Source organism: Denticeps clupeoides, chromosome 4, assembly GCF_900700375.1.
Source record: "Denticeps clupeoides chromosome 4, fDenClu1.1, whole genome shotgun sequence".
Taxonomy (NCBI): Eukaryota; Metazoa; Chordata; class Actinopteri; order Clupeiformes; family Denticipitidae; genus Denticeps; species Denticeps clupeoides.
In genome coordinates, this window is record NC_041710.1 from 1353988 (window position 1) to 1368090 (window position 14103).

At 48.3% G+C, this 14103-nt stretch overlaps 3 protein-coding genes across 6 annotated transcripts; 1 reads left to right on the plus strand and 2 right to left on the minus strand.

Annotated features, from left to right (window-relative positions):
• Positions 1 to 2091: 2091 nt before the first annotated feature.
• Positions 2092 to 4808, plus strand: LOC114787619 (otolin-1-A-like). The gene is made up of 5 exons (XM_028975337.1): positions 2092 to 2176; positions 2586 to 3036; positions 3132 to 3212; positions 3473 to 3553; positions 3643 to 4808. The coding sequence occupies exons 2-5, from the start codon at positions 2586 to 2588 to the stop codon at positions 4560 to 4562; spliced, it is 1533 nt and encodes a 510-aa protein (XP_028831170.1). The 5' UTR covers positions 2092 to 2176; the 3' UTR covers positions 4563 to 4808.
• A 48-nt stretch (positions 4809 to 4856) lies between these two features.
• saga (S-antigen; retina and pineal gland (arrestin) a) lies at positions 4857 to 9333 on the minus strand. Of its 4 annotated transcripts, none has more exons than XM_028976242.1 (16): positions 9194 to 9333; positions 8835 to 8918; positions 8690 to 8750; positions 8516 to 8560; positions 7983 to 8182; positions 7053 to 7112; positions 6906 to 6973; positions 6313 to 6448; positions 6142 to 6226; positions 6002 to 6074; positions 5765 to 5902; positions 5600 to 5677; positions 5505 to 5519; positions 5371 to 5423; positions 5265 to 5274; positions 4857 to 5177 (listed from the first exon to the last, which is right to left on the minus strand). In XM_028976242.1, the coding sequence occupies exons 2-16, from the start codon at positions 8880 to 8882 to the stop codon at positions 5075 to 5077; spliced, it is 1173 nt and encodes a 390-aa protein (XP_028832075.1). In that variant the 5' UTR covers positions 8883 to 8918; positions 9194 to 9333; the 3' UTR covers positions 4857 to 5074. The 4 variants fall into 4 exon arrangements, with proteins under 4 accessions (XP_028832075.1, XP_028832074.1, XP_028832076.1 ...); XM_028976241.1 differs by having other exon boundaries at positions 9098 to 9198; XM_028976243.1 differs by lacking the exon at positions 9194 to 9333 and adding an exon at positions 9073 to 9093.
• Positions 9334 to 9969: 636 nt separating this feature from the next.
• LOC114788987 (claudin-15-like) lies at positions 9970 to 12244 on the minus strand. Its single transcript, XM_028978003.1, has 5 exons — positions 12028 to 12244; positions 11548 to 11712; positions 11387 to 11468; positions 11168 to 11278; positions 9970 to 10109 (listed from the first exon to the last, which is right to left on the minus strand). The coding sequence occupies exons 1-5, from the start codon at positions 12242 to 12244 to the stop codon at positions 10031 to 10033; spliced, it is 654 nt and encodes a 217-aa protein (XP_028833836.1). The 3' UTR covers positions 9970 to 10030.
• Between the last annotated feature and the right edge of the window lie 1859 nt (positions 12245 to 14103).

Sequence of the window (14103 nt, forward strand, 5' to 3'; positions counted from 1 at the left end):
TTGTCAAGCCGTAAAGGTTTGTTGATGAAGATATTTCGTCAAAATTTTCCGTTGACGATAACAACACAAGCCACCACAGCAGCTCCCATCTCTGGACATGCTGAGGAGCCCAGATTGAGCAGTTGGTGAGGAACACAGGGTATGAATGGAATGGAGAAGAACCTCAGAAATCCCGTCCTCATCTAGAACAGTTCCTTTCAGTCCAGAACTGGTGGCTTGACCCACTGGGTCTGGTTTATCAACACAGGCGTAGATTTGGGTGTACAGATTTCTCGTGTGATTCATGTTCTCAAAAGTGGAACTCAACCCCTTTACAACCGAGGAAGAGAAGCCATTTTATAGAATTACTTCTGAACTGAAATAAGGAATAAAGATGTTGATTTCTTCCGGTGGAGAGCAATATGTGTGGGATGTGTGTGAACTGAAATCCTAGTAATCCAAAGTTTTACTTTGTTGCACTAAAAAGTTGAATCTAGTTGTCCAGCGCTATATTGTGCAGAACCACACAGGCCACAATCACGTCACACACTTTTCTGGGCTCTCTCAGACAGCGCCGGATCTGCCATGGCTGAATATGATCACTTTCATAGTTTCCCCTACAATGTTACATCAATTAATTGATCCTGGATGAAAAGAATCATGTCATAGTCATAGACTTATTACATAATCTGTAATAACACAAAATGCAACCTATAATCTCACAATTCGCCAAGTCAATAAAAAGTGAAGTGATTGTCACATTGAAGTGATACACTGCAGTATAGCACACGGTGCACACAGTGAAACGTGTCCTCTGTATTTAACCATCACCCTAGGTGAGCAGTGGGCACCATGACAGGCGCCCGGGGAGCAGTGTACTTTGCTTAGTTAGGCCACCACTGCCCCTCAGAAAGCTCATTAATCATATATAACCCAGAACAAACATCACCTGATGTCATTTATGTTCTGACATAGATCTGAATGGGCGTAGAAATGATCACACACCCATTTTTCTGCCTTATGCATGTTTGATAAATAAAGGCCACTGTGACCAAATCCCTCCCACCTCAGCCCCGCCCACCTTCCCAGTCTGACGTCACTGTGGCCTGCCTTACTCCACCAAGTCAGGTAACACTCCACCTATGCAGTCTTTACTGTGAAGTACTGCAGTCACGCCACATGGTGGAACCTCAGGCCAGGTGTCAAAATGGAAGGTTCCTTATTTTCCCGCTCTTTTCACTATTTTTATTTATTTTTAGTAATGTTTTTATGAACCCTGTTTAATATTTGAACACACCTTTGAAGCAGAGTACAGTGCATGGCGGACACTCTGTTGGAGACGCGTTGTATTGTGAATAATATGATCTCAGGACGCATGTGGACCTGGTGATGGTGGAATGCGGGGCATGCAGCTCAAATCCAATCCCCAGCAGGTGGGGAGAACAAAGCGAGGCTGAGACGCGCCACCCGGGGACACGCTTGTGTCTGTAGCTGTGGAAATGGGGACATGAATCCATTCAGGGACTATCATCCTGTCCTACTGGAGCCTCGTTTTTGCTCTCTGGTTTCCTTTCTGCTCTTTGATTCATGTAAAGCACTCCTCACTGGGTCAGGGTTGGGTTCCACGGCAGATCCAGCAGCGTCTGAAAACTTGGTCGAGTTTTTGGTAAGGATCCAGGGCTTCTTGATTGGACTAAATTTGGGAAGGAGACTGGGAGACTGGGAACTACGCTTTAATCCATGAATTGTCAGCTGGGCCCCAGTTCCGGTGTCCCCAGGTCACACTTTGTCTCACACAGAGACGAAGATGAGCGGAAGATCATATTTCAGCGTAGAATCCTAATCTATCCATCAGCCTCGTCCCTGAAATCCAAACGCCGGGCCACAAACTGGGAGGATGGGGCTTTTTCTTTTTTTTGGGATGATTATTTAGCCGATTCTCAGTGATAACCAGCTCATCTTACAGGTAGAAGCCCTAGTTACTCTGTAGGACAGACAATGAGAAATTACATCCACGTTGGCTGCTTTGTATCTGGGCCCAGGGGGGCTTTAGTCAGGTTGCAGGAACAACTTATAAATTGATTAGTGTTTTACCTCCCAGGTTCATTTGACATCCAGACAATGGCTCCGGGCTGCACAGAGACTCTGCTGCAGACTCTCCGCTCCTGTTGACGAAAGCAACCAACTCTTCAGACAGGCAAGTAGCTTCTCACCTCTGGATCTGCTGCAAATCGACTCCATTTGTACTTTGAAGAGGGATTTGTGTTGAAATAGTGAGCTGCCAGATCTGAGGTTTGGAGCGGAACCTGAAGCAGGTAACATCAAGCGCACGTTGATTTTTGGCTGCCATGCCAGCATCAAGTGTCATCTTTATCTGCATACAGCAGGAATGACGATATGACTGATAATTCTTCTGTTTTCTAAGTTTAGGTGTTTCATAATGATGATGCAGAATAGTTGTTGAGAATAGTTGAGGGAGTCTGTGACTAACGTGGATTTATGTAAAATATGTTTTGCCTGTTCAGTGACAATCACATTTTGGAAGATTTGGCGAGGAAAATATATACATATACTTGCTAAGTTGTACATAAACTCTTTTTATGCAGATGATGAGGTCATTGTATGGACTGCTGTACCTGACCCTGCTGTGGCTCCATCCCTCTAGGGCCATGAGCCCCAGAGTACCGGATTCATCGCCACCTCCTATGGGATCCCCAGAGCGGCCCATCCCACCAATGGCCAGCCCAAATCCGGTGCCGACTGACGGCTTTCCTGTCATGCCTGATGGATTGCCTGTGCCCATAGCCAAGTCCGGTGACCAGCTGCTGCCACCTGACTACTATCCCATGGATCCCGATCTCTCTATGCTCAATGCGAGCCGCGCAGGAAACTTCTCAGTGGTGTCACTTCCCGGCCCTGAGATGGCCTACTGTGACATGCTGCTGGAGTTACCGGTCCCCCCACCTGCCAGTCAGGTGCCCTGGTTCTGTGTCTGCTCACAGTGTAAAGGAGGCGTGCTGGGCCCTAAAGGAGCCACAGGGGACAGGGGACTGACAGGTACACAGGCCACATGCCAGTTTACCATCAAAACCCGATCCAGGTGCACACTAACTGCAGGTCTCACCTCTTCTGTGCTGTCTCTGTCTTTTCAGGATTCCCCGGCAGTCCAGGGAGACGGGGAGCTCCAGGGTTCAGAGGTCAACCAGGGTTCATGGGATATCAGGGCTTGAAAGGTGAACACAGATCAGAATACTGATCCTACCTCTGCTCATAAGCCAAAGTGATTGTTTTTATCATTGTTTTGTCATTGTGACACAACAAAATGTGTCTTCTGCATTTAACTCATAACTGTGGGGACCTCAGTGGCACCTTCGCAGTTTGGGATTTGAACCCACAACCATACGGTTACAAGTCCTCTTCCCTTCCCGCTAGGCCACCACTGCCACAAGTCATCCTTCTGGTAGTAATTGTCTCTTCTTTGTCGTTACTGAAGGTCAGAAAGGAGATGATGGGATGAAAGGAGACCAAGGTGACCCTGGTCCCCTAGGAATGAAAGGAGATCACGGCATGAAGGGTGAGTTGAAAAGAAGGGGTCAATGTAGCTGAAACAATGTAGGCAAACTCCCTGCGACCATTGTTCACTGTAGATTACGTGTTTTCCAGGTGATAAGGGGCACCAAGGGTCTGATGGGCCCCAAGGTGAGCTGGGTCCCCAAGGCGAACCAGGAGTTTGTCCCGAACGGTGTGACTTTTTCCGTGGCTTGCCAGGGCACTCAGGCATGCCAGGTCCCTCAGGGCTGAGGGGTCTTCCAGGCACGCAGGGGGAACCAGGGCCAAAGGGAGAGAAAGGAGACTTGGGCCATATAGGCTTACCAGGAGGTCGAGGAGCAGACGGGCCAAAAGGAGATAGAGGGGCGCAGGGTGAGTGCCACTGTCAGGATGGGGCAAAAGGGTCAGATGGGCAAGTAGGAAACCCAGGTCTCAAAGGAGACTTGGGCCAGACGGGACCCCAAGGAACCACAGGGACCATGGGGCGCAAAGGAGAAAAGGGGGAGGGGGGTACGATGGGAGAGCCAGGCCCTTGCTCCCCAGCCATCCAGTCAGCATTCTCCGCTACCCTTGGTTCATCCAACCCTTCTTCTGACATGCCGGTACCTTTCAACCGAATCGTCTACAATATTCAACAGAACTACAACCCCAATGGCATCTATACAGCCCCCATCAATGGCACCTATATCTTCAGCTACAACCTGGCAATCAACAGCAAACCTCTCAAAGTGGGGCTCTTCCAAAACTTCCTGCCCATAGTGAGATCTACTGCGATGACCCTTGGTAGCACCACAAACCAGCAGGTGGTGCTACACCTGAAAATGGGCGACATGGTATGGATTCAAGTGAAGGACAACCAGTACAATGGTATTTACACCAGTTCAGAGTGCAACAGCATCTTCTCTGGGCTTCTGCTCTACCCTGATTCCTGCAACATGATAATGTCCAGAGAGTTTCCTGAACCCGGGTCAGGGATCTTCTCATGGGGTCCGGAGGAGGATCCCACAGATGTGGTTGAAATGACTGTACCATAATGTCAGGTAGCTACAGGTAGCATGCTTTCTGACCAGAAATCAGCACTGCAGATCTGTTAACCCCAGAGGTTAGATGTACTTCTGACTTTAGTGCAGTTGGAGTCTTGTAGTGACGCTGCTGGAATCGGAAGATTTGTGAATTGAAGAGCGGAGTCCCATGTTCTGATCCGGTATACAGGTCCCCTTTTCGCTATGTAATTGTATTCTTTAATAAAGTGTTGCTCTAAACTGGCCCTTTGGCCACTTTCTGGGGATTCATTCCTTCATTTGGGACAGTCAGGAACATTCCCACAGTCACCTTTTCCAAGTTAATTTTATTGGTTTTCATTTTGTTACATGAAGGGTACAGCAGACATTAGGGACAGACAGAGACACCGAGAGACACAATTGACATTACTGTCTGTAAATGGTTGCAATTACCAAAGTGTACAGAGACGTCTCCTACACCACCTGAACTACACCTACCCTAAACCCCCACAGCTCCCCGACGCTGCACCAGCTGTGAGTCTTCATCACGCCTCCCCTGCCGAAGCATTTCCCTCCTCCTCATCCTCAGCCATACCCTTCATGTAGGAGCGTTTAAACTCCTCGAACACCATCTCATCCTCTGCTTCACTACACACAAACACATGGCAGTTTCACCGAGGATCAGACACATACACCGATAAATGTTCAGATCAAGCAGATCAAACGCACGCTCACCTTTCCTTCACTTCAGAAAGCAAAAAAAAACAAAAAAACAGAGTGAGACTGTGGCCCAAACACACACAGAGTGGGCGATGACTGCACACTCATCCACACTGATCACCTGCTTCAGGTTTTGGGTGCATCAGCCGGAACGGGATCTCCACGCCCACCTCACTGACAACAGAGGACAACGGCCAATCACTGGGGCAGCTTTCGTGCTATTTTAAAGTCTAGGCCACAGGAAGTCCGACTCACCTGGTACCCATAATCCTACAAACCAGCAAGAGAACATGAATTAAACATGGATGAATGATGTTGAGGGATAAGGCGTACAGGCCACACCCACTCACCCGCCCACGACAAGCTTCACCATTACTCTGTAGCTCACCATGATGCCCAGGACCTCTTTCAGAACACCGTCTCTAACACTGCAAGACACACACAAGTAAAATATTAACCTGCACACACACACACACACACACACACACACACACACACACGTCTCTCTCACTCACACACTGCTGGAGGCCAGATTTGTGTCCTCGTGCTTCAGCTTGCCATCGAGGGCAATGCCGAGCCTATCGCGGTTGTTGGCCAGCAGGGGCAGCAGAGTGTAAACCTTCTGCAGCTTCTCACCGGCTCCCACCGAATCCCTGGAGAAGACGCGGCTTGTCGTCATCGGTGCTTCAGCTCACCTCACCTCATATTCAGAGGAACCGGTGGGTTTCTGCGAGTAAATGTTCTCATCTTACCCGCTGTCCTCCAGGGTCACTGGCTTCACGTAGCTGTCATTGGAGTAAAGCACCACGGATGCCACCTGCTCCACTGCCGAGAGAAGCCAGGTCACTTCACGGCCGAGGGGAGGACGTATGTTTGCCCACGAGTCTCTTACCGGACAGAATGATGTTCTTCACAGTTTTATTCGAGCTGTTGTTGATGTTGACGTGGACTTTGATTGGCTCTCCGTGGTAGTACGTCTGTTTCAGGGCAATGACGGTGACCTTAGTGGCTAAATTCCACCCCCGCTGACAGAGGATGTGTGCGGCCGGACGGACGGACCAACCTCTTTATCCAGACTGGCCTCCAGGTGCAGCGGTTTGTCCGACATCATGAAGTCGCGGGTTGTCTCCACGGAAGGGGCGGGTCCAGGGTTCTCGGGGGCGTACTGAACCTTTCGGATCTTCAGGCCCACCATGCTCCTGCCCGGGCAGAGCGTACCGCAACAGAGGTTAAAATGCATGGGTGCCAAGCGCTTCTTTCTGTGCACAAAACGCATCCTGTGACACGAAATGAATCATGTAATGATGGAACAAACTTGTGCTTTGTTGCGTTTTGTCAGCGCGTTATTTCCTTCACAGAAATGAAAAGCGACGATTGATTTTGAGCAGCAAAACAACAAAATGCATTTCATCCCCAAAATGACATCTACACCCATCATGTTGTTCTGTTCACGGCTGTTGTCGTGGTGCTGATCTCCGTTTAATGCAGAAAATGAATGGTTTTTTTGGTGGACAAAATGCAGCAACGTGCAAGTCGATTCTGTCGTTACATAATTGAAATTGTGGCACAGCATGCATTTTACTCACAGAAAGAAACACTTGGCACTCGACGCCCCATAAAAAAGCAGCGGCGTCAACAGCAACAAAAGGGACTGACCGCTTGCGCACTTTGGCGTCCTGATTCTCAGCACTGAACGTCTTCACCTCAAAATCCACAGCGCAGTACTGGAATGGAGCAGAAGAGAAATGGAAGAGATGGGGGTGCATATGTAAATCGTGGCTGTTTGAACGGTGGCTTTCCTACCTTGCCGACATCATTGGGAGCCGGTTGCAGGCCCACGGAGCATGGCAGGTTGTCGGGAAACTGAAACACGACACAACGTGTAAAAACTCCGGTTAAAAAGGAGCCTCGTCCACACCACAGTTATAATAGTTTGGGATTTTTCATTAGTTTTAGTTTTTATTTCGTTTTGATTTTTTGTTTTCAAAGGCAGAGGCAGATTTACTAGTTTTTATTAGTTTTGATATTTTGAAATTGCTTAGTTTTAGTTTAGTTTTCATGAGTTCCAGTGTTAGTTTTAGTTTACCTGGCCTGGCTATGGCTTCTTTTTCGGCGGAGGGCGGGCGAGAGGTTGGCTTGTCCAGGTACTCTTGGTTCGCCTTTTTGTGTCAGCTTTTCAAATGGACTTTCAGATTCGTGGGGTTTTTCCCCTTGAGAAATATTCCACATATTGTATCACCTGCTTCTACAACAAGGCACTTACTTTTATTTTTGACACTGTCACAATCAAAGAAATCCCCCCGAATAGGACTCTGCCGCTTTCTTCACGCTAGCCGGCGGCGTCACGGACAGACTATGGACACGTGACGTCACAGACCACGTGTTGCCACACTGGTCAAACACCTGGCTTAAAACTGGCAACGTGAAGTAAATAGATTTTAAATTCAACCCAAAAGGCTTATTACAAAGACGAAAAACGAAGGACATTTTTGCTATAATATTAGTTCGTTTAAGTTCGTTTTGTATACACACAGTTTACAGTTTCAGTTAGTTTTCGTTTTTTTTTAAGTCTCGCTGTTATTTTTATTTCAGTTAACGAAAATGCTTTTTCAATTCTAGTTTTAGTTTTTTCCTTCGTTTTCGTTAACTATAATAACCTTGGTCCACACTGTGGACCATTGCTTGACGCTTGTCTGCTTTTTGGACGGGTGAGACGGGTGAAGGTGGACCCACCTCGAAGAAGAAGGGGTATGCGTTGGGCCCCAGTTTATGCAGCAGCTTCTCTTGAACCTTGGTGTGGATGCCTTTGTCGCGGTCCTGCAGGGGTGGGTACACCTGCCGGGTGGACACGTAGATGTCCCTTCGGAAGGCGATTCCCAGCACATCCATGTCATCCCGACCGTAGCGAAAGGTGCAGGACAGGGTCACGTACGCTGAGGTTGACATCGAGGGTTGCGTTCAGTCGGCAGTCTGTAAACCTTTCATTTCATCAAGCACCACTGCACCTCCTCACCTCAGAGTTCTATCTCATCACGCGGCAGCTGAGGTTTTCATGTTGGGGATGGTGCTACACAACTGTGCATCAACACAGTTCTTCATGAGGAAACTGAATCCTCTCCAACATACAGATAACTAGCAAGCAGTCACTTCCTGTTTCTCTCTGGTTATAAAAACTGTGAATCTGACCCCTTCACCAAGTATCTTATAGCCCTGGCAGAACATGAGCAAAGCAGGAGGCAGTCAGGATACAGATAAAAACCACAAACCTTTCTTCCCCTTCAGCACCTCAGGGTCCACCAAGACCACTCCATCTGACAGAAGAAGCACAGTTTCCATATGTTACTACCACAAACGTGAAGAGCTCTTAGTGAAGCAACAGACATCACAACCAACCATCACTCGTGGATCTACTTCAGACGATAAATGTTTCTCCAGCTCACCTACTGGGTCCACATGGTCAACGTGATCGACAAAGTCCCTCCTGCCCATGTACACTCCAACCTTCAATGCAGTAAACACACACACACACGTTACCGTTTCTACTCTATGCTGTACAGAGCAAAGCAGCAGAACAAACTAACTCACCGACTTGTCTTTGGAAATCTTCTTGAAGACGACATTCTTTGGGCTCATCTTGTCTGAGAGATGGAGTGAAGATTCTTCAGCCTTCTTCAAGCACACACACACACACACACCATGATGTTCAGGGGGTGATCAGCCATAACTGTTGTGACGAGTAAGTCTTCATAACTCATCACTACTGGCCACTACTCACTCACCACTACTGACCATACTAATGACTACTAGTAAACACATTACTCACTATGAACCACAGAACCCCTACTGACCATTACTGACACACGGCTCACACCTACTGACCACTACTGACCACACGGTACAAAAATACTGTGACCACACAGTATTTGTGTCTGACCACGACTGACCTGTGAGACGGTGTGGAGCGTCACTGAGGACCGAGGAGCTATTTGTACTCAGACGTGTCGTCTGTTTAATCTGGTCATCTCTTAACATCACGGTCACACACACACACACACACACACACACACTCCCTTCCTCACTGGTCTCTCCCCTGTGGCAGCACTGGCGGTTGAGCCGATTGGGTCGTTCCCCTTGGTCAGCACCGGGGAGGATTACAGTTCTGACATTAGCTGTCAGACGAGAGTCACATGGCCCTCCAGCTCGCACTGAACGTCCAGATCATCCACGCCGTCAAAGCGAAACCTTCATCCAGGCAGCCAATAAGAATGCAGCGTACAATGTGAGGTTGAGCCTACATGACTTTATGGCAGAAAGACAGACAGATCGACACACAGACCTACAGACAGTCAGACGGATGTTGCAGGTGACCTAGAGTCCATTGTAATCCTGCCCTCCTACTGTCAGCACCGTGTGATGTAGGGATTCTGACAGCACTGGGGGATTATGGGATGCATCAGGGACATATTAAGCATTATCTAAGTGAGGATTAAGCATATGCATCCATTCATACTACTCCATCACGTTTCTGCACACACGTGTGGCCTGTGGCAGCCTGTACACCCCCTGAACATCATGGTCACTTAGAGGCCACAACAAAGTCCGTCAAGAAAATCTTTATTCTTTCATTTCATTACAATTGTTAGCAAAAATAAAAATCCAGCTTGGTTACAGTGTTCTCCTACAGACAGAAGCCAGGAGTGTAACGTAGTAAAACGTCGGCTTTAAACAGAAGTAACAACAGCAGAGGAAGTGAGTAGAGCAGCTCCAGCGGTGCAGCGCCTTCAGACGAACACTTTCGCCGTCCCAGAATCCGAGATGGGAGCCGATTTGTAGATTTTGTTCCCCTTACTGGGGTAACTGCTGACACAGAAAAACAAGATCAAAGTAAAGTGAAGTGATTGTCACATGTGATACACAGCAGCACAGCATACGGTGCACACAGTGAAATTTGTCCTCTGCATTTAACCCATCACCCTGAGTGAGCAGTGGGCACCATGACAGGCGCCCGGGGAGCAGTGTGTGGGGACGGTGCTTTGCTCAGTGGCACCTCAGTGGCACCTTGACAGATCGGGATTTGAACCGGCAACCTTCTGATTACGGGGCCATTTCCTTAACCGCTAGGCAACCACTGCCCCAACATACAGGTGAGACGTAACATCCGTTACACGGGTGAGACACAACAAACATTCACAGGCGAGAGTTAACATCCGTTACACGGGTGAGACACAACAGACATTACACAGGTGAGACGTAACATACGTTACACAGGTGAGACGTAACAGACTTTACACAGGTGAGACGCAACAGACGTTACACAGGTGAGACGCAACAGACATTACACAGGTGAGACACAACAAACATTACACAGGCGAGACTTAACATACGTTACACAGGTGAGACACAACAGATGTTACATAGGTGAAACACAACTGACGTTACGCAGGTGAGACGTAGCAAACATTACACAGGCAAGATTTAACATATGTTACACAGGTGAGACACAACAGACGTTACACAGGTGAGACGTAACATACATTACACAGGTGAGACACAACAGATATTACACAGGTGAGACTTAACATCCATTACACGGGTGAGACGTAACATATGTTACACAGGTGAGACACAACAGACATTACACAGGTGAGACGTAACATACGTTACACAGGTGAGACGCAACAGACGTTACACAGGTGAGACGTAACAAACATTACACAGGCGAGATTTAACATCCGTTACACAGGTAAGACGTAACATATGTTACACAGGTGAGACACAATTTGAATAAGGTCAAAAGCATGAGCAGAGGTAACAACTACAGTAGCCTATTAGAAGGGACTGGTTAGAGTATGAGTGGAGTATAAGTAGAAATTATTTGTGTGAGTTATACTGGAGGAACAAGGTTTAGTTCTAGTTACCCTTTGGCTCCAGATGAGGCTCTCTTGCAGGCGCAACATAACATGGCGCCTCCAAGGAGAGCCAGACAGCCCCCAGCCCAACACATGTAGAGTCCAGCACCCAGCTCAAACCTGACACACACACACACACACACACACACTGTTATAGACATCACAAGAGATTACAGAGGAACTGCATGGATTCAAGGGTGTGTGTGTCTGTAATTGCACTATATGCACCTGGTGATTCCGTACAAGGGGTTGTAAAAGTCGTTCACCACACGGGCAGCGTACCATGATGCAGTCACTATGGCACAGAGACCTAAAGGACAAAGCCAGTTACAGTTGTGGACACATAGAGAGACAGACAGGGACAACAGGTCTGTTAATCAGCCAATCACCTGCCAGGAGGAAGAGCACGCCCCCTCCAACTGCCATCTTGGCCTTCGTTTCATCTCCGGCGCTGCCAATCTTAATGCACTTCAGACCCAGCAGAGACACAACGATGGAGACCACACTCAGCAGCAGGGAGACGATCATCAGCGCCCGACAGGCCTGGATGTACCCTGAACAGGACACAGAGCTAGAGTTTACTGCATATTCCCTGAATACAGCATAGAGCCAGAAATGTCCGTGCACGGCTATGAAAAGGAGCCATGTTAAACCTGACCCTACATCCACACCTCCGACTCAACCTTAAAAGCTTTAAAGGCTAACAGGAAGTGAAGTGGGTGTGGTCCCAGGTCCAGAGCATTGACCTTGTGTCACCACAATTTTTACTGGAATTGGCGGCGAGAGAATCACTGAGAAGGAGACCATGCCGTCCACCACAAGTTAAAAGCACCATCTTTAACCAAAAAGCTCGTCCTCGTCATCGTTACCTGGCAGCGCCAGCAGGGACTCGAAGTCTCGGCAGTTGGCCACACCAGTGCTGTCCTCGGCGCACGAGTGCCACAGGTTCTCATACTGCCGGTTGGAGATGATGACGCTCCCAGACACGGTGGATATTTTCCAGTAGTCGTTGGCGAGCGCCGCACCGGTGATCAGCCAGCTGATCGCGCCCAAGAAGAAGCCGACTGTCTCCAGAGCCGTGGACATTTTGAACGTAACGCAGCGCTGCAGAAGCTGTGGGTCCGCGTCTCTGCTTCCCCTTCGCTCGGAGCCGGACTTTAGCCACTGAAGGCCATAAACGCCACAGCCACACCCGAGACTCCACCATCGATTAGAGCGCTGATGATGGGGAAGGGCGGGATTTTCCTCCGCATGTACGGCGCCCGTAGTCTCGCCTGACGAAGAGGTCAAAGTTCACATGAGTAACGCAAACATCATAAACGACACATGCAGTTTTCATTGGATTATAACAGAAATTCGTGATGGACAGACGATTACTCAGTCTGAGCAATCGTACAGAAGACGTGTCTTCTGTCGCATCAAATATTAACCACCAGCACGTGTTAACAGGAAGGTGAGCTCCGCTGAGGGAGGAACTGAGACCTCTCTGAGCTCACAGTTTCTGTGTGAGGGTGATCATGAGTCTCTTCTCCATTCAGGTAAACAGAGGAATCTTTACGACTTCATTGGTTTATGACTTCGGTTAATGGTTGGTCATGTTTAAAGTCCAAAGTCTGATTGCTCTGCTCTGGCCAGAATTACGCTTCCACTTTGGCTCTCTTCCCTGTGGCCCCGCTGGCGTCACAGTTGTTGGTCACCAGCAGATGAAACCAGAGACCCAATACCGGTTCCTCACGGGCACATCCTTCACACATCCTGCTGAAGGTGAGGAAAGCTGAGGACACCTTTATCCAGTTTTGCTCAACTATCCTGTCCCACAACCCAAGAGAAGGAAAATGTCCCCAAAACTCCATAACCGGTGAAGACAATTCAACAATTCCCCTGCAGTCAATCTCACAAGGCCTTTATCCTACAGAAGAAACATGTGTTGGTGTGTAGCAGGTGGATAGTCAAATCCAATGGAAGCTTCACTGTGGTTAAGTTCATGACGTATACGCTATCACCATGAGCCAAGAACGCAGGATCACCAGGGGCCAAATGTTACGTCCTTTGGGCCTTAGAATGGTTTGGGGTGCTCTGTGTTTGTGGGCGTTTCCCTTTTAGGCTGTCTGCTGGGCGGAGATCGGGATTATGGTTCCGCCCACCGATTCCCATGTCAACTGCCAGCCAATCAGCGCACAGGACTGGAGTTCTTAAGGACCCTTCCAACCACCAGTCGGGGCTCATTGTTGTGGAGCCGGAGGAGGAGGAAGCGAGAGGAGAGTTTGGAGTGTTGTAGAGTTGGAGATTAAGCCTTTGTTGTGTGTTAGAGTGGTTAGTTGTGGCTTTGTTGTGGATTTGTATTGTCTCTCCTTTGTCCTCCTGTGGATTGTTGTGTAGTTGTTGTATGTAGCACTTTAGGTTTGGTTGGTTGTTCACTACTCACTGTAAATAAAAGCACAATATTTCACTTGGGCCTGGTATCTGTGTATTCCCACTGCACACATTCCCCTCGTTTGTTGCCCTGTTTCCCAACCCCTATACGGGGGACGTGACACAAAACCCCAAAAACTTAACATCAATTACAATAATTACAATTTAGACACAGAAAAACAAAGATTCATTTTGTCCCACATAACTCACAATTCTGACATATCAAGATGTATTTTCCATGGCGTCAGGCGAGAGCAGACTGAAGTGTGGACGTTCAGATTGTCTGCATCGATTATGAGATGAATTTCAACACCCATACTGCACTGGACCACTGTAGCCCTGGTTCAACGAGAACCTGCTTACATCCAGTACCAGAACACATATTCAAGCATCTGAGGAGACGAAGAGAAGAGCAGCTCCTCTGCATCTGCTGGTGTGGGAGATGAAGGTGTAAAAAGGAGACCCGAGTGATCATCTTCCCAAGGCTCCTCCATCTCTCCTGCCACTGTTACCTTAACAAGTTTTATTTCTGT